We start from the raw sequence: 22,924 nt of genomic DNA, 5'->3' as shown, positions 1-22,924 counted from the left end.
ATGTTAAGGCTAGGGCTGATTATTACAAGTTGATGAATTTCCAAAGCTGTGATGGTCATTAGATGCAACACCAGTGAATATCAGCCTACAGCAGGTACACTGGAGAAACAAATACATGAACCAAAGGCACTGGCACCCCGTACTGTGAAATGACAGGAGACCTACTGTGTCTGTTTTAGTGTACATGGGGGGCAGAGAGCACAAACAAGTATCATGGATAGACATCCTGGTGAAATTATTACATAAAAAGATTGTTTCAGTAAGAACTTTAGATTCAGTCATGTCACTTCATTCCAGTTAACCTCCCCTGAAGGTTGATGAAAATGGACTAATAAGGCTCAAGTAAAACTGATGTATCTGAATATCAGTTGTAGGAAACCTTCACAGGAACTCATTTAATTTATTGATGGACATGGGCTCTTTATGTCTAGGTCTTTGACGAAGTCTTTTTTCGTGCTTTAATAGAAAGGTAGTGCTGTGGTCTGAATGTTTGTCTCCCCAAAATTCATATGTTTAAAATGTAATCTCCAATGGGATAGTATAAGAGGTGGGGCCTTTGGGAGGCAATTAGGTCATGGGGGCTCCACCTTCATGAATGGGATTGATGCCATTATTAAAGAGGCTTGAAGCAGCTCACTTGCCATTTTCTAATATGAGAGGGTGCCATCTTTGAAGCAGAGAGAAAGCCCTCACCAGACACTGAATCTGCTGACATCTTGAGTTTGGACTTCTCTGTCTCTAGAACTGTGAGCAATGCATTTCTCTCCTTTATAAATTATGAATCTAAGGCATTTTGTTATAGCAGCCCAAATGGACTAAGACAAGTAGTTTAGTGGACTGGAAGAAACTTGGAGGGAAAGTTTAACAGGAGAGGGTACGTGGTACATGCTGGGGTCGTGAAAAGCAGGCCTGTGTGGGAAACATCAGTTTTTTGGTTATTCAGCCCCCATCCCTGCCTCTCTTTCTGCTCTTGAGATCTGTGGTAACAGCAACATCCCTTCTTCTAGGAAATGTTCTCTTACACACTCCACTTGTGGAAGTTGAATGGAGTGACCATTTCACTGTTGACTCCCATCTGGCCACAGATGATTGGGATCCAAGAGTGGGCTTTCAAACCAGCCCAATCAGAATCCTTCCATGGAGTTTGCAAACTGAAGAAAGGGAAAGAGACAGAGTCCCCAAACAATGGCCAAGCTGTGATATAAAATATAGAAGCAGAGATTGGGGTGGCTGGCAGGATGGCTGAACAGGAACAGCTCCGGTCTACAGCTCCCAGTGAGACCAACAGAGAAGGAGGGTGATTTCTGCATTTCCAACTGAGATACTTGGCTCATCTCATTGGGACTGGTTAGACAGTGGGTGCAGCCCACAGAGGGCAAGCAGAAGCAGGTTGGGGCACTGCCTCATCTGGGAAGCACAAGGGGTTGGGGGACTCCCTCCCCTAGCCAAGGGAAGCTGTGAGGTACCATGCTATGAGGAATGGTGCATTCTGGCCCACACACTACACTTTTCCCATGGTCTTTGCAACCCACAGACCAGGCGATTCCCTCCAGTGCCTACACCACCAGGGCCCTGGGTTTCAAGCACAAAACTTGGTGGCCGTTTGGGCAGACACTGAGCTAGCTGCAGGAGTTTTTATTCATACCCCAGTGGTGTCTGGAACACCAGTGAGACAGAACTGTTCACTGCCCTGGAAAGGCGGCTGAAAACAGGGAGCCAAGTGGTCTAGCTCAGTGGATCCCAACCCCACGGAGCACAGCAAGCTAAGATCCAATGACTTAAAATTATTGCTGCCAGCACAGCAGTCTGAAGTCGACCTGGGATGCTCCAACTTGGTGGGGGGAGGGACATCCACCATTACTGAGGCTTGTGTAGGCGGTTTTCCCCTCACAGTGTAAACAAAGCCTCTGGGAATTTCAAACTGGGTAGATCCCACCACAGCTCGGCAAAGCCGCTGTAGCTAGACTGCCCCGCTACATTCCTCCTCTCTGGGCAGGGCACCTCTGAAAGAAAGGCAGCAGCCCCAGTCAGGGGCTTATAGATAAAATTCCCATCTCCCTGGGACAGAGCACCTGGGGGAAGGGGCGGCTGCAGGAACAACTTCAGCAGACTTAAACGTTCCTGCCTGCTGGCTCTGAAGAGAGCAGAGGATCTCCCAGCATGGCTCTCGAGCTCTGCTAAGGGACAGACTGCCTTATCAAATGGGTCCCTGACCCCCGTGCCTCCTAACTGGGAGACACCTCCCAGCAGGGATCGACAGACACCTCATACAGGAGAGCTCTGGCTGGCATCTGGCAGATGCCCCTCTCAGATGAAGCTTCCAGAGGAAGGAACAGGCAGCAGTCTTTCCTGTTCTGCAGCCTCCGTTAGTGATACCCAGGCAAACAGGGTCTGGAGTGGACCTCTAGCAAACTCCAGCAGACCCGCAGCAGAGGGGCCTGACTGTTAGAAGGAAAACTAACAAACAGAAAGGAATAGTAAATCCACTCAAAGACCCCATCCAAAGGTCACCAACATCAAAGACCAAAGGTAGATAAATCCACAAAGATGGGGAGAAGCCAGCACAAAAAGGCTGAAAATTCCAAAAACCGGAAGGCCTCTTCTCCTCCAAAGGATCACAACTCCTTACCAGCAAGGGAACAAAACTGGACGGAGAATGAATTTGATTAATTGACACAAGTAGGCTTCAGAAGGTGGGTAATAACAAACTCCTCCAAGGTAAAAGAGCATATTCTAACCCAATGGAAGGAAGCTGAGAACTTTGAAAAAAGTTTAGACAAATTGCTAACTAGAATAACCAGTGTAGAGAAGAACATAAATGACCTGATGGAGCTGAAGATCACAGCACGAGAACTTCGTGAGGCATACACAAGTATCAATAGCCGAGTCAATCAAATGGAAGAAAGGATACCAGAGATTGAAGATCAACTTAATGAAACAAATCACGAAGAAAAGATTAGAGAAAAAAGAATGAAAAGGAACAAACAAAGCCTCCAAGAAATATGGGACTATGTGAAAAGACCAAACCTATGTTTGATTGGTATACCTGAAAGTGATGGGGAGAATGCAACCAAGTTGGAAAACACTCTTCAGTATATTATCCAGGAGAATGTCCCCAATCCAGCAAGGCAGGCCAACATTCAAATTCAGGAAATACAGAGAACACCACAAAGATACTCCTCGAGAAGAGCAACCCTAAGACATAATCGTCAGATTCACCAAGGTTGAAATGAAGGAAGAAATGTTAAGGGCAGCCAGAGAGAAAGATAAGGTTACCCACAAAGGGAAGCCCATCAGACAAACAGTGGATCTCTCTGCAGAAACCCTACAAGCCAGAAGAGAGTAGGGGCTTTCTTTAACAATATTCAACATTCTTAAAGAAAAGAATTTGGAACTCAGAATTTCATATCCAGCCAAACTAAGCTTCATAAATGAAGGAGAAACAAAATCCTTTACATACAAGCAAATGCTGAGAGATTTTCTCACCACCAGGCCTGCCTTACATGAGCTCCTGTAGGAAACACTAAATATGGAAAGGAAGAATCGGTACCAGCCACTGCAAAAACATACCAAATTGTAAAGACCTTCGACACTGTACAGAAACTACATCAACTAATGGGCAAAATAACCAGCTAGCATCAAAATGACAGATCAAATTCACACATAACATTATTAACCTTAAATAAAAATGGGCTAATTGCCCCAATTAAAAGACAGACTGGCAAATTGGATAGTCAAGACCCCTCAGCGTGCTGTATTCAGGAGACCCATCTCACATGCAAAGACACACACAGGCTCAAAATAAAGGGATGAAGGAAGATTCACCAAGCAAATGGAAAGCAAAAAAAAGCAGGGGTTGCAATCCTCGTCTCTGATAAAACAGACTTTAAACCAATAAAGATCATAAAAGAAGGGCAAAAAAGAAGGGCATTACATAATGGTAAAGGCATCAATGCTACAAGAAGAGCTAACTATCCTAAATATATATGCACCCAATACAGGAGCACTCAGATTCATAAAGCAAGTTCTCAGAGACCTACAAAGAGACACAGACTCTCACACAATAATAGTGGGAGACTTTAACACCCCACTGTCAATAATAGACAGATCAACAAGACAGAAAATTAACAAGGATATTCAGGACTTGAACTCAGCTCTGGACCAAGCTGACCTAATAGACATCTACAGAACTCTCCAACCAAATCAATAAAATATGCATTCTTCTTAGCACCACATCACACTTATTCTAAAACTGACCACATAATTGGAAGTAAAACATTCTCAGCAAATGCAAAAGAATGGAAATCATAACAAACAGTCTCTCAGACCACAGTGAAATCAAATTAGAACTCAGGATTAAGAAACTCACTCAAAACCACACAACTATGTAGAAACTGAACAACTGCTCCTGAATGACTACTGTATAAATAACAAAATTAAGGCAGAAATAAATGTTATTTGGAATAAACGAGAACAAAGACACAGTGTACCAGAATCTCTGGGACAGAGCTAAAGCAGTGTTTAGAGGGAAATTTATAGCCCTAAATGCCCACAGGAGAAAGTGGGAAAAAATGTACAATTGACATCCTAACATCACAATTAAAATAACTAGAGAAGCAAGAGCAAACAAATTCAAAAGCTAGCAGAAGACAAGAAATAATTAAGATCAGAGCAGAACTGAAGGAGATAGAGACAGAAAAAAAACCCTTCAAAAAATCAATGAATCCAGGACTGGTTTTTTGAAAAGATTAACAAAATAGATAGACCACTAGCCAGACTAATACATAAGAAAAGAGAGAAGAATCAAATAGACACAATAAAATGATGAAGGGGATATCATCACTGATCCCACAGAAATACAAACTACTGTTATAGAATACTATAAACACCTCTATGCAAATAAACTTGAAGTCTAGAGAAAATGGATAAATTCATGGACACATACACCTTTGCAAGACTATGCCAGGAAGAAGTCGAATCCCTGAATAGACCAATAACAAGTTCTAAAATTTAGGCAATAATTAATAGTCTACCAACCAGCACCAGACAGATTCACAGCCAAATTCTACCAGAGGTACAAAGAGGAGCTGATACCATTCCTTCTGAAACTATTCCAAGCAATAGGAAAAGAGGGACTCCTCCTTAACTTATCTTATGAGGCCAGCATCATCCTGATACCAAAACCTGGCAGACACACAACAACAAAACATTCCAGGCCAATATCCATGATGAACATCGATGTGAAAATCCTCAAAAAAATACTGGGAAACTGAATCCAGCAGCACATCAAAAAGCTTATCCACCACAAACAAGTTGGCTTCATCCCTGGGATGCAAGGCTGGTTCAACATATGCAAATCAATAAACATAATCCATCACATAAACAGAACCAGTGACAAAAACCACATGATTATCTCAATAGATGCAGAAAAGGCCTTTGATAAAATTCAACACCCTTCATGCTAAAAACTCTTATTAAACTAGGTACTGATGGAACGTATGTCAAAATAATAATAGCTGTTTATGACAAACCTACAGCCAATATCATACTGAATGGGCAAAAACTAGAAGCATTCCCTTTGAAAACTGGCACAAGACAAGGATACCCTTTCTCACCACTCCTATTCAATGTAGTATTGGAAGTTCTGGCCAGGGCAATCAGGGAAGAGAAAGAACAAAGTGTGTTCAAATAGGAAGAAAGGAAGTCAAATTGTCTCTTTTTGCAGATGACATGATTGTATACTTAGAAAACCCCATTGTCTCAGCCTAAAATCTCCTTAAGCTGATAAGCAACTTCAGCAAAGTCTCAGGATACAAAATCAATGTGCAAAAGTCACAAGCATTCCTATACACCAATAACAGACAAGCAGACAGCCAAATCATGAGTGAACTCTCATTCACAATTGCTACAAAGAGAACAGAATACCTAGGAATACAACTTACAAGGGATGTGAAGGACCTCTTCAAGGAAAACTACAAGTCACTGCTCAATCAAATAAGAGAAGACACAAACAAATGGAAAAACATTCCATGCTCATGGATAGGAAGAATCAATATCATGAAAATGGCCATACTGCCTAAAGTAATTTATAGATTCAATGCTATCTTCATCAAGCTACCATTGACTTTCTTCACAGAATTAGAAAAAAAAAACTACTTTAAATTTCATATGGAACCAAAAAAGAGCTCATATAGCTAAGACAATCTTAAACAAAAAGAACAATGCCTGGAGGCATCACACTACCTGACTTCAAACTATACTACAAGGCTGCAATAACCAAAAGAGCATGGTACTGGTATCAAAACAAATATATATACCAATGGCACAGAACAGAGCCCTCAGAAATAACACCGCACATCTGCAACCATCTGATCTTTGACAAACTTGACAAAAATAAGCAATGGGGAAAGGATTCCCTATTTAATAGATGGTCTTGGGAAAACTGTCTAGGCGTATGCAGAAAACTGAGACTGGACCCCTTCCTTACACCTTATACAAAAATCAACCTAGGATGGGTAAAAGACTTAAATGCAAGAGCTAAAACCATAAAAACCTCAGAAGAAAACCTAGGCAATACCATTCAGGACATAGGCATGGGCAAAGACTTCATGACGAAAACATCAACAGGAACGGCAACAAAAGCCAAAATTGACAAATGGGATCTAATTAAATGAAAGAGTTTCTGCACAGCAAAAGAAACTATCATCAGAGTGAACAAGCAACCTACAGAATGGGAGAACATTTTTGAAATTTATCCATCTGACAAAGGATTAATATCCAGAATCTACAAGGAACTTAAATTTACAAGAAAAAAGCAAACAACCCCATCAAAAAGTGGGCAAAGGATATAGACAGATGCTTCTCTAAAGAAGACATTTATGCAGTCAACAAACCTGAAAAAAAAGCTCATCATCACTTGTCATTAGAGAAACGCAAATCAAAACCACAATGAGATACCATCTCACGCCAGTTAGAATGGTGATCATTAAAAAGGAAACAGTAGATGCTGGAGAGGATGTGGAGAAATAGGAACACCTTTACACTGTTGGCGGGAGGGTAAATTAGTTCAACCACTGTGGAAGACAGTGTGACGATTCCTCAAGGATCTAGAACCAGAAATACCATTTGACCCAGCAATCCCATTACTGGGTATATACCCGAAGGATTATAAATCATGCTACTATAAAGACACATGCACACGTATGTTTACTGCAGCACTATTCACAATAGCAAAGACTTGGAACCAACCCAAATGCCCATTAATGATAGACTGGATAAAGTCAATGTGGCACATATATACCATGGAATACTGTGCAGCCATGAAAAAGGATCAGTTCATGTCCTTTGCAGGGACATGGATGAAGCTGGAAACCATCATTCTCAGCAAACTAACACAGGAACAGAAAACCAAACACTACATGTTCTCACTCATAAGTGGGAGTTGAACAATGAGAACATATGGGCACAGGGAGGGGAACATCACATACCGGGGCCTGTCAGAGATGGGGGGCAAAAGGAGGGATAGCATTAGGAGAAATACCTAATATAGATGACAGGTTGATGGGTGCAGCAAACCACCATGGCACATGTATACCTATGTAACAAACCTGCAAATTCTGCATATGTACCCCAGAACTTGTAGTATAATGAAAAAAAAAAAACAGATAGCTAAATTTTCAAATATATTTTCTCACAAAGATTTGAAGGTGTTTTCCCAATATGAAGATGTTTTCCAACTAAATTACACATTTTCAGTTGCAGACTGTGCTAGAGTGTGTGTGGCATTATTTATCACTATATTAAAAAGTCAAAAAATGTTGCTTTGTAACAGTAACATTCTATTATGATGATTAAATATATGGCTTTAGGAGTGACCACCATTTACTAGCTGAGTGACTTTAAGTTACTGAAAGTCTTTAAGCCTCAATTTCTTTAGAGTAACATGGAGATAATACGTACTTGATGGCATTTTTGTAAGAATTAGAGGAAATGATAGATTTTAAGTGCTTTGTCCAGCAAGTGTTTAGTAAGTAGTAGTAGTAACAGCAGCAGAATGAGTAATGATAGCATTAAGTAATATATAGCAGAGCAGTAGCAGGAACAAAATGAATCTGTTTACAAGGATAACTAATATTATAGGTATCCCCATACTTGAGAATATCTATGGAATGATATGGGGAGAGCAAGAAAGCTTGTTACTCATAATCCTCAACAGCCTGGATTTCCCACCATCACAATCAAGGGGCTGTCTTTCCAAGAGACCACTGGTAAAAGATGAGCCCCTGAGTACTTGGAAAATGAGAGGAATTTTGGGGATTTGTCCCTGAGAGGAAGTAGGGAGAAGAAATGAAAGAAGAAGCCTGAGAGAATGAGAAAAAGGGTGAAGGATGGAGTCATTCAAGGGGTAAGGGAAAGTGAGAACCTCCCAGGAGTGAATGAGCAAAGGACTTTGAAGAAAAAAAAAATCTCTAATTTATTTTTCTGCTGAATTTGGCTGAGCAGCTCGTGCAATGGGATGCCTCCTGGTGACACCAAAAGGCTGAAGAAAGTTTTGTTTATAAGTAAATTCCTTGTGTGAGAGGATTTTTGTGGTAATTGAGGAAAGGGTAGAGTGCTACAGGTATAGCAGGCACAAACCCAAGAATCAGCCTCTGAGATCTTGAGGTAGGCTTTGAACTTCTGCAGAATGTGGGTTGGGCATTAGCATCTATCCTAAGTAGATCTTAGTAGAAGGGAGACACCATTGACATCCTTTAGACATTTGCTACCTAGATTCTTTTCACTGCCTGTTCATCACCACCATCACCACCACATCTAACTCCCTGGCTCACTCCTATTCACTGCTCAGACCTCAATTTCAAAGTTAATTTCAACTGCTTTGGTGAAATTAAAATAAATAAATAGATGGATAAAGTTACCAAGCCTAAATGTGGTAGCTTACACCTGTAATTTGAGAGCTTTTACAGACCAAGATGGGTGGATCACTTCAGCCCAGGAGTTCAAGACCCAGCCTGGACTATATAGTGAGACCCCATCCCTATGAAAATCTTTAAAAGTTAGCCAGGCATGGTGGCACCCCTGCTGTCCCAGTCACTCAGAATGCTGAGGTAGGAGAATCACTTGAACCCAGGAGTTCGAGGATGCAGTGAGCCATGATCACAGCACTGCACCCTGCCTGGGTAACACAATGAGATCCTGTCACCAAAAAAAAAAAAAAAAAAAGGCAGCCCTGCTCTGCTCTACAATATACATTCTTCCTCTCTCTCAAAGTACTTTCCACAATGATTATATGTGATTCATCAATTTTCCCCCTGCACTAGGCTTTGAGCTCTATGAAGACAGGAACAATACCAGCTTGTGTACACCATTCCATTCCTACCACAGAGCACTATACTCAGCACAGAAGAGGAACTCAGGAGATGTTCTCTGAAGGAAAAAGCAAGCTGAAGAGGGAAGGAGAGGGAGAGGGATCCAGGAGACAGGCAACGACCAAAGCATGAGACACTCACCATTCTTACAAAGGACAGCCCCACCAGGTTACCCATGGTAGCGGGGAAACTGGATTTCAGTTTTCCCTTACCCAAAGCAACATTTCTTCATGACACCCTCACTTCTAGTCCAGGACTGATTTTTCAGAGTCATGACCATTAAGAGAAAAGTGTCAGAGGACTCTCCACTGTCTCTGAGGAATGTGCTTTCTTCCAACTTTAGTCTCTGGATTAGCCAGTTGCTCCAGGAACAAATAATCTAGAAAATGTAGTTAAAAACAAAGAAAGCAGCCTGGGCACGGTGTCTCGCACCTATAATCTCAGCACTTTGGGAGGCCAAGGAGGGAGGACTGCTTGAGACCAGGAGTTTAAGACCAGCCCGGACAACATGGCAAAACCCCATCTCTATTTAAAAAAAAAAAAATATATATATATATATATATATATGTGTGTGTGTGTGTATATATATAATACACATATATATATACACACACACACACATATATATGTGTGTGTATATATATATATAAAACTTAGCTGGGTGTGGTGGTGCACTCACATAGTACCAGCTACTTGGAAGGCTGAGGTGAGAGGATTGCTTCAGCGAGGGAAGTCAAGGCTGCAGTGAGCTATGATCACACCACTGCACCCCAGCTTGGTGACAGAAAGAGACCCTTGTCTAGAAAAAAAAAGACAAAGAAGGAAAAAAAGTCTCCCCCACTGTGAAGTATCCCCTGCCCTTGTAAAGGATCCTTTGGGTTCCACGACTAGAGTAAGAGCAGAGGTTAAGGGAGGGTTCTAAGACTGGAGCAGCAGGCAAATGTGAAATGCATAGTAGCTGCACACCTTCATACTGCCAAGAAGGGAGTCCAAGGGTAGCAGGGCGACAAAGGATTAATTCTGAGCATAAGACTAAGAGTTCTACACAGAAGACTAGAAAAGCAAGTGCAAGCAGAGTTTTGGAGGGAGGAAAGAAGCACATTATTTAAATATTATTCAGCAGTATTTCATAGTGGATATTATTTAAAATATGTAACTACTTCAATCAATAGCATGTGCAGCTTGCTTTTGCAAGCCAGGCTGTGTTGTGTGTGGATGAGTCTGTCCAACTTCAAGTGCTAGGAAATGGAGTGAATAATTATTGTTCTTTGCACTACTTTACATTCCCGACATCTGGATAGGCTCTCCTGAAGACATCCTTTGGGTAGAGGGACCCTAACTAAACTCTCTCATGGCAGACAAAGGGGACAGCACTTCCAGTAGAGGCTGGGGCAACATTCCAGGGCAGATTAGGGAAGAAAACTAAACTCTTCAGCTGAGAGCCAAAGACAAGGGAGAGGAAACACAGTCCCAGTATTAAGAAACAGATACATAGAATTTTGGGTGGCAGTTATTAGCAAAGGGAGTCCCCTAAATGAAACTAAGATTTAAGGAAGTTGCATTGTTAGGAAAAACAAAACAAAACAAGCCTCATGAAAAGGAGCTCAAATTTCTTAACTTGTAAAGCAATCTCAAGGCCCAAGCATTTGCACCAACAGAAAGTAGACTGCTTTGTTTGTACAGACCCCATATCATTTCAAGTGCCACTTCCAGATAGCCCTGAAAGGCACTAGACAAGAGCAATTCAGCAGTCAGAACCCAAGACAGCCAAATCAGTTGGCCAAGGAACTCACTCTCCTACCAGCAATCAGATGACCAATGGATGCCTTTGAGATTTTGAGATCCTAAAATCTATTAACAATAGAAAACATGAACTCTGGATTTATTACCAGGATGACTCTTTCCCTTTTTCTGCTTTCTAAGAGGTTTTTATTAGACTTACTCCAATTTTCCCTCTACCATTTCCTATCAGATGTGTTAGAAGTGTGTATCTATTTTATTTTATTTTATTTTATTTTATTTTATTTTATTTTATTTTGAGACATGGTCTTGCTCTGTTGTCCAGTCTGGAGTACAGTGGCGTGATCATAGCTCACTACAGCTTTGACCTCCAGGGCTCAAATGATCCTCCCACCTCAGCCTTCTGCGTAGCTGGGACCACAGGCATCCACCACCACACCTGGTTAATTTTTTCTTTTTTTTGAGATGGGGGTCTCACTCTGTTGCCCAGGCTGGAGTTTCAGCTAATTTTTAATTTTTTGTAGAGACAAGTTCTCACTATGTTTTCCATGCTGGTCTCAAACTCCCGAGCTCAAGCAATCCTCCTGCCTTGGTCTACCAAAGTGCTAGGATTACAGCTGTGAGTCACTACACCCGGCAAGAAGTGTGTATCTTTAAATAGTCTATGGGTTGCAAGACAGTGAGATATCATGTGTAGACAGAAACAAGACTTAACTGGAAGAGGTATGGAATTCACCAAGAAACCCTGACCTTTAATCCTGAATAATTACTCCATAGAAGCTCTTGGCCAGGAATAGTGGCCCCTATCTGTAATCTCAGCTCTTTGGAAGGCAGAGTCGGGAGGGAGGATCACTTGAGTCCAGGAGTTCAAATCCAGCCTGGGCAGCATAGAAAGACCCTATCACAAAAACAAAAACAAAAACAAAAAACCTCTTTTGGATGCAGTGGCGGAACATAAATTTGGGATATCCTGCCTAAGGAAGAGGTGTATAGTGAATAAATTGATATTTATATTAATTGTATCAGTTAGATCATGTTAGTGGGAAATCTTTAAACGCATAAGGAAAAAAACAAAGTGTCTGTTTGTGCAAGGCAAGGAGGGTAGTCTTGTAGTTTGCCCAATTCGAACTCATTTACCCAGCTCTGGGAATGCCCTATCTGTACCCCTAATCCCATTGCCATCCGCATGGCCAGCAGGACTCTTAGCAGCCATTTTTGTAGTATGATCCTCCCCCAAACTATGTTTGATTGGATCAAGAGTGCACGTGTCCCAATCGGAGTTAATACACCCCTTCTCAGAAGAAATATTACTTCAATGTGGCTTTCTCCTGAATGCAGGAAGCAAAATCCCAGGACTGTTGCCACGTTTTCCCATACAGAGAAAGAGAAGCAACGGAAATCAGTGTAAGAGAGAGGAAAGAGCAAGACCAGCACGGGCCGACATAGAGAGATCAGACGTGGATTTCCACTCCCTGCTTCCAGCTTGAGCATAGGTTGCATTTCTGCACTTGGATTTCCAGAGACACTCCCTTACCTTTAAAACAAACGTCCCCCTTTTTGTTTAAGCCAACTCAGATCAGTTTCTGTTTTTGCAACTAGCGGACTCCTGCCTCATAAAGAGGTCCATCCCAGGATTTGCGATATTCCTTTTCTTCTTATAGATAACCTCTGTTTTGAGACTTTTCTGTCCACAGGAATGATTTGGTGATTGTAAACACAGATGAACTGAAGAGACTGAATGAGCACATGGATCATTAATTAGATTATTTCTCATTCTTGCCATGTCTATACCAATCTATTTCTGTCAGGGAATCATAATTTCCTCATGTAGTCAGCCACCGTAAAAGCGGATCTCACTTTTCCCCAAAACAGCTTTCCTTAGTGCTGGCATGAGAAAGGGGTGAGATTTTGGTGGTGGGGAATAGATAGGTTTGGTCCCACATAGCCCTGTGCTTAGTTCAACTCTTCAGCGATGTCCCAAGCAAGGTTACTGGGCTTCAGGGTGGGATTTCCATAGCTGCCCTTCTCAGGAAGTGTGGACACAGGAGGGAGCAGTTCAAGAAGTTCATTCTGGGAAGGCTGAAGGTGCAATCTGTGAGCAGTGCAGAACACAGAAACGCAGAGCCTTTGCAAGGCTATGCACAGAGCAGGAAAAAGCAGAGGCCTCCAAACACATGAGGAGCACAGAGATCCCTTTATTGCCTGCCGTGGAAGGTGTTTCATTTTAGAAGGCTGGGAAGCAAATGGAGACATCTGATCTGGAAAATCGCAGGGAGCCCAAGTGAGGAAGAGTCCAGTGAAGAGTCCAATGCACAGCATCTGTGGAGAAGCACAAGGTAAACTGGGAAGGTGTGGATCCTTAGGGAGGACTCAGTCTCTCAGCACTTTGTCCCAAGGAGCATTCTGGGGGGAATTTTGTCACACTTGGAGGGCATCTTTCTTCCTTCCTTCCTTCCTTCCTTCCTTTCTTTCCTTCCTTCCTTCCTTCCTTCCCTCCCTCCCTCCCTCCCTCCCTCCCTCCCTCCTTCCTTCCTTCCTTCCTTCCTTCCTTCCTTCCTTCTCCTTACTTTGGTTCAAGAACCAATTTAAACAAGAAAAATGTAAGGAATTCCCTTTCTCCTGCCCAAATGAGGTCAGCATCTGTTGAATGCTCACCATGGCAGAAAACCTGTTTGATAAAGTAATGAGATAAATAAACATTTGTATAGAATCCATGTGTTTTATTTATTTTTTCTAAATAGAGACAGGGTCTCTGTCACCTGGATTGGGTACAGTGGCATGGATCTTAGCTCAATGCAGCCTCGAACTCCTGGGTTCAAGCAATCCTCCCACCTCAGCCTCCTGAGTAGCTGGGACTACAGGTGCACACCACTATGCCTGGCTAATTTTTTTTTTTAAGAGACAGGGTCTCATCATCTTGCCCAGCTTGGTCTTGAGCTCCTGGGCTCAAGCAATCCTCTCACCTTAGCCTCCCAAATTGCTGGAATTACAGGCATGGGCACCGTACTCAGCCTCTTTTTAAATTATTTTAATGTAGTAATTATGTATTTAAGGAACTAATAAAGCTTAGTTATTGAAAGAAAGAGGTTGTTGTGTTTTATTTTCCATAATTTTGATTAGGTGAATTTGAGGTGCTGATGAAGAGTAGCTGTTGAAGTGTTACATAACAATTTATCAGCCAGGCTTGGTGGCTCACGCCTGTAATCCCAACACTTTGGGAGGCCGAGGCAGGTGGATCACGAGGTCAGGAGATCAAGACCATCCTGGCTAACATGGTGAAACCTTGTCTCTACTGAAAATACAAAAAATTAGCCAGACATGGTGGCAGGTGCCTGTAGTCCCAGCTACTCGGGAGGCTGAGGCAGGAGAATGGCGTGAACCCGGGAGGTGGAGCTTGCAGTGAGCTGAGATGGCGCCACTGCACTCCAGCCTGGGCGACAGAGCAAGACTCCATCTCAAAATAAATAAATAAATAAATAAATAAATAAATAAATAAATAAATAATTTCTCCTTAGCTCAAAGTGAAAATGAACTCAATAAATAGGAGCCAATGTTAATCTAGGGAATTAAAATTCAATTTGTTTTTAAACATTGCCTATAATTATTATAATACTGAAATGTACATACAAATATGCATGAACCTTAAATTATTTCCATCCACTTACCTAGTATATACCGACTCAAGAAATTGCTATGCTGAATTCAGTCAATTATCTCTAGGTCATCTAGTGAGAGCTTAACTATATTTGTAGGGCTCTGACTTTTCAGCACAAACACCATACTCATTTTCCCACATACATTATATCAAGAACATATGGTACATTATGTGATTCGCTAGCAAAGAGCTGCTTGCAATTGAGATCTGTCAAATGAAGACTTCTCAGACAGCTATGAGGATTCTTTGACTCCTGTTGTTAAAACACATTTTGTAGATTTAAAATATATTCATAGAACCAAGTCTTCTGAGTTTTCATCTTCTAGGACTAGCTTTCACTGTGTGCCAAGAATTTTTTTATGCTGCTCATTTCAGTAAACCTTCTTGCGTCCCTAAGTTCTCAATGGAATAACACCCGTCCCATCTGTTCCTCTGTCTATCTCCTCTGTAAGTCCCCTGCTATGTTGCCATGGCAACAGTACCTGCTACAACATCATAACACGTGATTATCTCTTTACTATACTTCTGCTTGCAAATGCAATACTTGGCTTTCAAAACCATGGCTTTGTATCCTTTTTATCCTTCTTTAAGAGACAGTTGGGACAGGTCATGCCTCTAATCCTAATGCTTTGGGAGGCCAAGGGAGGAGGATCACTTGAGCCCAGGAGTTCAAGACCAGCCTGGGCAACATAGGGAGACCCTTGTCTCTGAGAAAAAAAGAAGTAGTTGCCTGGTGAGGCAGCAAGCATTCTCAAGGCTCATCTTCCCACTGTTTCCTTAGCCTTTCTTCACACACTTAGGAAGCCAAGAACTGTAAGCCACTACCATCCCATCTTTCACCCTAGCAGACTCCATCTCCCACCAAAACATCCAGAAGTGCTTGGGATTGGAAACCGCTGGCAGGAAGATTCACACTAGTGGTTTCCTCAAACTACACTGTGCCTTCAATTCCTCCGGGTTGCACATCAACAATACATCCAACTTCATTTTTCTCAGTTCTGATTCAGTAGCTGTGGAGGGGAATCCAGGATTCTTTTCATCAAACTCCTGGGTAGACATTCAACAGAGTTTGAGACACAATGGTCTAGATTTTTTAATTCAGGTGCCCCAGCATTTAATAGTTAGACGGCATTTTTCAATGCGTAAGACTTTGCTGGGGAAACTGAAAGTGAAGATTCCTGAGTCCTGCCTCCTAAGTCAGAATCTGAGCCTGGGATCCACAGATCTGTATTTTAGCAGCATGCTAAAGGTGACTCTGATGACACCAGAGAGACCAATCAGGGCTGGATCCAAATCCCAGCTTTGCCACCTAAGTAACCATAAACATGCATATATATTTGACGTGGTGATAATATCTACCTCATGAAGGGATTGTGCACAGTAAACAGAAGCCATGCATTTTTGACTGTTTCTGAATAAGGCATGGTACAGCTAGAGGAGATGTTTAATAGAGTAAAGTAAAAAACATCACAATCTGGCCATCATTTCTGAGTCATGATGGAGTCTTTCTAAGGACAGACAACCAGGGGATAACTTTTTCCAACCAAAAAGTCATGCTATAAAATTCCAACACAGTTTCGATAGACAGAACAGAGGGCCACAGAAATAAAGATATAATTTTGATCATCTCAAAAATCTATTGATCCATGCATGTTCCTGTACTTCATCAAAATCTGGACATTAGGGAATGTGTCACATACACATACTTCCAGAAAGGAGGAGAGCCACTGCCTTCGAGAATGGTGCTTGGACATGCTTTCTTCCTCCCTGGGTACATTCCACCAGCAGAATATTTCCTGGACTTAAAAGAACACTTTGGGCCAGGCACAGTGGCTCACATCTGTAATCCCAGCACTTTGGGAGGCCAAAGTGGGAGGATTGCTTGAGGTCAGGAGTTCAAGACCAGCTTGGGCAACATAGTGAGATCCCCATCTCTACAAAAAACTTTTTAAAAAATTAACCAGGCATGGTGGTGCGTGCCTGTAGTCCCAGCTACTCAGGAAACTAAAGTGAGAGGATCGCTTGTGCCCAGGAGTTCGAGGCTGTACTGAGCTATGATTTTGCCACTACACTCCAGCCTGGGTGACAGAGCGAGACCCTGTATCGGAAAAAAAAAAAAATAGGATGAACACTGAACACTTCTCTCCACCTGAGATTAGTCAAGTTAAAAATCCATTTTAAGAATGCTATTATAGGCTGGGCACAGTGGCTCACACCTGTAATCCCAGAATTTTGGGAGACCGAGGTGGGTGGATCATGAGGTCAGGAATTTGAGACCAGCCTGACCAACATGGTGAAATACAGTCTCTATTAAAAATACAAAAATTAGTGGGTGTGGTGGCATGTGCCTGTAATCCCAGCTACTCAAGAGGCTGAGGCAGAAGAATCACTTGAATCCAGGAGGCGGAGGTTGCAGTGAGCTGAGATGGTGCCACTGCACTCCAGCCTGGGCAACAGAGCAAGACCCCGTCCCCCCCATCCAAAAAAAAAGAATGCTATTATAATGACACATTTATAATTGAGGATGACAGTTACATCCCACAGATTTACACTGGCTAAGTCACAGAGTTTGGGGTGCAAAATCAAGGTTATGGTCCAGCTTATCTGTATTTGAAATTAGGGTAGAAGCAAAGCATAATATTCTGCTTCCTGTTTCCAATTTCAGGGTGACACGGTCCTGTTCAGTTGAAGGCTGCTGTGCATTTCTAAATGGCCCTCAGAAAATAAACAACTCACAGAAAAGGACTTCCTGAAAGTGACAGTGGTGACTTTAAATGCCCATGACCCTTCACACTGATCAGTCTTCTCAACTTGAGGTGTGTGGAGACAGGGAGCCTGGTATTGAGAGTAACACTATGAAGACAATTAAATAATTAGAAAATAAAACCTTTTGGGAAAGGCTAAAGGAAATAAGATATTTAGCCTGGAGAAGAGAAGGCTGAGGAATGACCTAATTATAGGCTTCAAGTACATGAAGAATTAATCTACAGCAGATGGTGACCAGCTGTTTTCAATTCCCATTGAATACAGTACAACAGAAAATTGGCTTAAAGGGTAATATAAAGGATTTAGGATAGATAAAAGAAGGAATTTACTGGTTTTTGAGGGTCACCAAGGTTAAGAGGAGATCTACTCTATTACTTAGGGCGGTGGCAGCCACTCCTTCTCTGTGGTTTCCTGGTTTGGATTGGTTTGTTCAAGTGCAGTGAGGGGGAAAGAGTTTTATTCTGGGGTGGTGAAGGCCAGCTCAGTCCAATGGCTATTCATTATGCCTGTGCGTTTTAGCCATTTGGCTTCTCAGTATTGCATTTTTGTTTTCCATAAGTCATTATGACCACACTGAGTGGCATTTACCAAGTGCAAAATGTATGCTGGGCATGATGAAAGAAAACTATATAAATTTCACTTTTTAGCCTTCAAACATTTGCCATTTGACAATTATAAGCATTTATTGAGTGCCTGGGGAGTGCCAGCTACTGCTTCAGTCATAGGGGGATACTCAGATGAATAAGATACAGTTGTTTGCAACAACTGTGGAGTGTGTGTGTGTGTGTGTGTGTGTGTCTGTGTGTGTGTGTGAGAGAAAGAGAGAGAGAGAGAGAGAGAGAGAGAGAGGAGAGAGAGAGTTGGGGAGGTAGCAAGAAAGATAATGCCGTAATCAGTTGAGGAACTTAAAAAACACACACACCCAGCCCCTCCCTCTAGAGACTCTAATCTACCTGGAGTGGTATGTCATTTGGATACATCCTGCCAAGTCATAATTATCACCTGCAAGTTGAAAGCACCTATTATTTTACCCCAAAGTATAGTGAGAAATACATTTTAAACTGTGATCCAGTATACATGCACATGCACACATATACATATACACATGTACACATTCATTCATATGCACACATTACTGATAAAAGATTTCACAGAACAGTACTCTACTACTACTTTTTTATTTTATATCCTGTTCTATTTTTTTAGTGCTGGTCACCCCACTAATTGATTTTATAATCCTCTAATTGGTCATAACCAAGCATTTAAAAAACACCACTGTGGGGGAAGGTGGCAGCTTTGTTCTCAGCCTGAAGGGAAAAAAACTCATATTTTCATGCCTCAGTCACAGGGCCAAAAGTAGGTGTGAGTTGAGATTAACATAATAGGCCAAGAGTTGTTCATTCTCTCTAGACCTTAAACTAAAAGGATAAAAATAATCCTGGAGGTTTATGTGTGCTCTAGCCCAAGTCACCAAGGTACAAGAGATGGCAGCAAAAGTCCTCATTGGTGACAAACACGATAAACACGTTTGCTGAGATCGTCCTCTGTGCTCCGCGAATCCATCAGGGTGCTTGGGGTGATTACAGTTGACCGGTGAAGGCTACAGATGTCCAGGGTTCTAACAATTACGCATTTCAGACACATTAGAAGTCAAGAAGACACCAAGCACAGAGGGAACCCCATCATTTGGGGAAGGGAATATTGAGTTCCAATCCCAGCTATGCCACTAATTAGTTCAGTGAATCCAAGCAGGTCACTTAATGTCTCATGACACAAAGCAGCAGAATCAGCTGCAAATGACTGCAGGCCTTGCCAGCCCCTGCGACTGCCACAAATCAAAGGTCGTTCTCCCTCAGCACAGAGTGCAGAGAGGACTGCAGGGCTATTAGTCACCTCGACCTGAAATAATGACACTGTCGGTCAGCATTTTTTCTCACTACCTGAGGAGCCCTCTCTAAAATCATGACTGATGGCCGAGCATAGAGCTTTTTGTAATGGAGGCAACAGCAAAGGTTAGGTTGCAAGGGCTACCTGGTTATCCATCAATGAGTTGTAGATGAAGAATATGAGCCTCCATATCTTCATTTGTAAAATGAAGACAATCATACCCTTAATAACAGGAGCAGATTCTGGCTCAGGGCTGGGCCGGGAGTCACATGAGGGCAAGCGTGGGTGACATCAAAGCCTCTGCTTTGTTTCACTACACCTGCTGAAGGACACCTGGTGTATCAGAGTGGGGAAGAACAGGCTGTGAAGGCTGAGCAGTCCAATAGCAGGGGAAATACACACATGCACACACACACGTGTGTATTCAAATTAGATCATACACCCAAACAAATCTTGATCCCCATTCAGGACACTCACAGGTTTACTGAAGGAGGCAGAAGTGAAAATGAACAATCAAAACAAAGCATCTTGCAGGGCCAATAAAAATGGGGTCAGGCATGGTGGCTCATGCCTGTAATCTTAACACTTTGGGAGTCTGATGGGGGAGGATCTCTTGAGCCTAGGAGTTAGAGACCAGCCTTGGCAACATAGCAGGACCCTGTCTCTACAAATAATAGTAATAATAATTAAAAAGGGAGCATCTGCAGCTCTAACCACAATTTCCCAAGTGTCCAGTTCACTTCTAGCACTGGTTCTCAGTCGGAGGCTGCACTGCACCTTCCCCCAAGGAGGCATCAATGCGTTGCATGATTTTGGTCATTAGATGACAAGGAGGTGCTGCTGGCATGTCCCATGGCCACTGTGGAGTTTACATTCTAGTTGGAGAGGTAGAAAATAGACCAGTAAGCAAATAAGTAAACAATACAACATTGGACCATGGGAAGTGCTTTGAACAACAATGAAGTAGGGTACAGATCAGAGAATGACTTGGGAGAGTGGTGGCTATTTTACACAGTAGGATGGTCACAGAAAGTCTTTCATTTGAGTGAAGACCTGCAGTAAGACAGTGAATCACGTAAGAGACAGTGAGAAGGGCCGGGCGCGGTGGCTCACACCTGTAATCCCAGCACTTTGGGAGGCCAAGGTGGGAGGATCACTCGAGCTCAGGAGTTAGAGACCAGCCCAGGCAACACGGAGAGACCGTGTCTCTACTAATAATTTTTTTAAAGTAGCCAGGGCTGGGGGTAGTGCACGCCTGTAGTTACAGCTACTTAGGAGGCTGAGGTGAGAGAATCACTTAGACCCCAGGAGGTTGAGGCTGCAGTAAGCTGAGATGGCATCACTGTACTCCAGCCTGGGCAACAGAGAGAGACCCTGTCTCAAAAAAAAAAAAAAAAAGAATCAGTGAGAGGAACATGTCAGGCAAAAGGAACAGCTGTCTGAGTCCACAGTGTGCTTGGCGGGCTGTAGGCACAACATGGGGACTACAAAGCAGTTGAGCAATAGGAAAATGGCCAGAGTGAACATGAAGAGTGAGCTACGAGTCAATCATGTAGGACATTGTTCTGGGCAACAATCATGACTTTGAATTCGATACTAAATATGAGGGAAAATTATTAGACGATGTTGAACAGGGAGTGACATGATCTATTTTTTTTTAAGAGACAAGGTCTCTGCTGCCCAGGCTGGAGCACAGTGGTACAATCACAGCTCACTGCAGCCTCATACTCCTGGGGTTAAGCAGTCCTCCTGCCTCAGCTTTCCAAGTAGCTGGAACTACAAGTGTGAACCACCATGCGTGTCTAATTTTTTTTTTAATTTGTAGAGATAGGGTCTTGCTATGTTGTCCAGGCTGGTCTCATATTCCTGACCTCAAGTGATCCCTTGGCTTCTGCCTCCCCAAGTGCTGGGATGATAGGCTGGGATGATAGCATTCTTTGGAAACAAAACTGAAGGGCCATGGGTAGAAGAAGGGAAACCAAATTTAAAATCCAAAGTGAGCAACCAATTGGCCAAATATGTGTCATATGCCTGCACCACAGCTGCCAGGGATGGAGAAAACAGCACATGTCTGTAACACTGTAGGCTCAAAGGCTTTGGTGACTGGATGAGGCAGTAAAGAGAGGGAGAAGTGGAGGCCGACAGCCAGGTCTCTGGCATCTGTGCCTAGGTAGATGGTGACACTAATTATTCACCAATGTCAGAAACACAGAAGGCAGAGCTGTTCTGAGGGGAAATGTGTGAAGTTCCATTTGAGTCATGCAACAACGTCCAGAAGGGAGCTGATGACACATGTCTACAGCTCAGGGGTGTGGCCTAAGTGAGAGATAAAGATGCAGAATCATTGTGTTTGGGTGGGAATTACAGCGGTCAAAGTGAAGGAGACCTACTCGAGAGAGTGTAAAAAGATTAGAGGAGTGTAGAAAGATGAGAGAGAAGAATTCTGAGCTCAGATGCCAAAAACACCAGGGTTTAAGAGGTACGCAAACAAAAAGTTGTAAGCAAAGGAAGTGAGAAGAAATAGTTAGAAAAATAGGAGTCCCAGGAGAAAGAACCAGGCGCTAGTTAATAGTGTCAAATGCTCAGCTGGGCATGGTGGCTCATACCTGTAATCCCAGCACTTTGGGAGGCCAAGGTGGGTGGATCACAAAGTCAGATAGAGACCATCCTGGCCAACATGGTGAAACCCCGTCTCTACTAAAAGTACAAAAATTAGCTGGGTGTGGTGGCACGTGCCTATAATCCCAGCTACTCAGGAGACTGAGGCAGGAGAATTGCTTGAGGTTGGCAGAGGTTGCAGTGAGCCAAGATAGTGCCACTGCACTCCAGCCTGTCAACAGAGCAAGACTCCATCTAAAAAAAAAAAAAAAAAAAAAAAAATAGTGTCAACTGCTAAGGAGAGGTGGCTGGGACCTCCCCAACCACCACCACCCGGTAGTCTGCCATAGCTCCCTTATTTCCCATAACGTGGACCTTAACATGCTGTTTTCTGAGGGCTTACCTGAACCCCCTACTGGACTATAAGTGCTGTGAGGGCAAGGAATGCTTTTATTTTGGTAATCACTGAACTTTCATGGCCCAACATTATACCTGACTTGTGGTGACACTAAATAAAAATGTGTTTAATTACCAAATAGATGACTGAGCTGCAAACAGGTTATTCATGATCTCTGTCAGATTATTTAGAGTGGAACAGTGACAGCAAGTCTAATCACAATTAGCTGAAGTGTAAATGAGAAATGAGAAAGGATGAAATCAGGCATATAACTTTCTTCAAAGAAGGGTAAGCAATTACAAGCTACTCTAGGGTTTAGTTTGAGAGAGAGAGAGAGTTGGCAGGAGTTGAGGCCAACTATGTAGGTTAGGGGGACCAGTCCCCACAAGTTGCCATCCTTGCTTCTGATACCAAGTACAAGTAAGGGGGGATTCCCAAACCACCCTTAGTTTTAGTAATTCACTAAAAGGACTCTCAGAGCCCACTGAAAGCTGTTATACTCAGGGATACAGC

General features: G+C 42.6%; 1 protein-coding gene across 3 annotated transcripts in view; it reads right to left on the bottom strand.

Moving 5' to 3' along the window:
• LOC112426729 (uncharacterized) overlaps nucleotides 1-22,924 on the bottom strand; it is a 129,365-nt gene that overhangs the window by 51,112 nt on the left and 55,329 nt on the right. For all 3 annotated transcript variants that reach the window (XR_011607004.1, XR_011607003.1, XM_071068216.1), the window contains one exon: nucleotides 12,643-13,427. Coding sequence is in view for 1 of the 3 variants with exons in the window: in XM_071068216.1 (XP_070924317.1) it covers nucleotides 13,062-13,427 (366 nt within the window). In the remaining 2 variants the exon portion in view is untranslated. The remainder of the gene's footprint in view (nucleotides 1-12,642; nucleotides 13,428-22,924) is intronic.

The sequence above is a fragment of the Macaca nemestrina genome, chromosome 8 (genome assembly GCF_043159975.1).
Source record: "Macaca nemestrina isolate mMacNem1 chromosome 8, mMacNem.hap1, whole genome shotgun sequence".
NCBI classification, from domain to species: Eukaryota; Metazoa; Chordata; class Mammalia; order Primates; family Cercopithecidae; genus Macaca; species Macaca nemestrina.
Note: the sequence above shows the minus strand (reverse complement) of the source record. Positions and strands in the feature narration are given on the sequence as shown.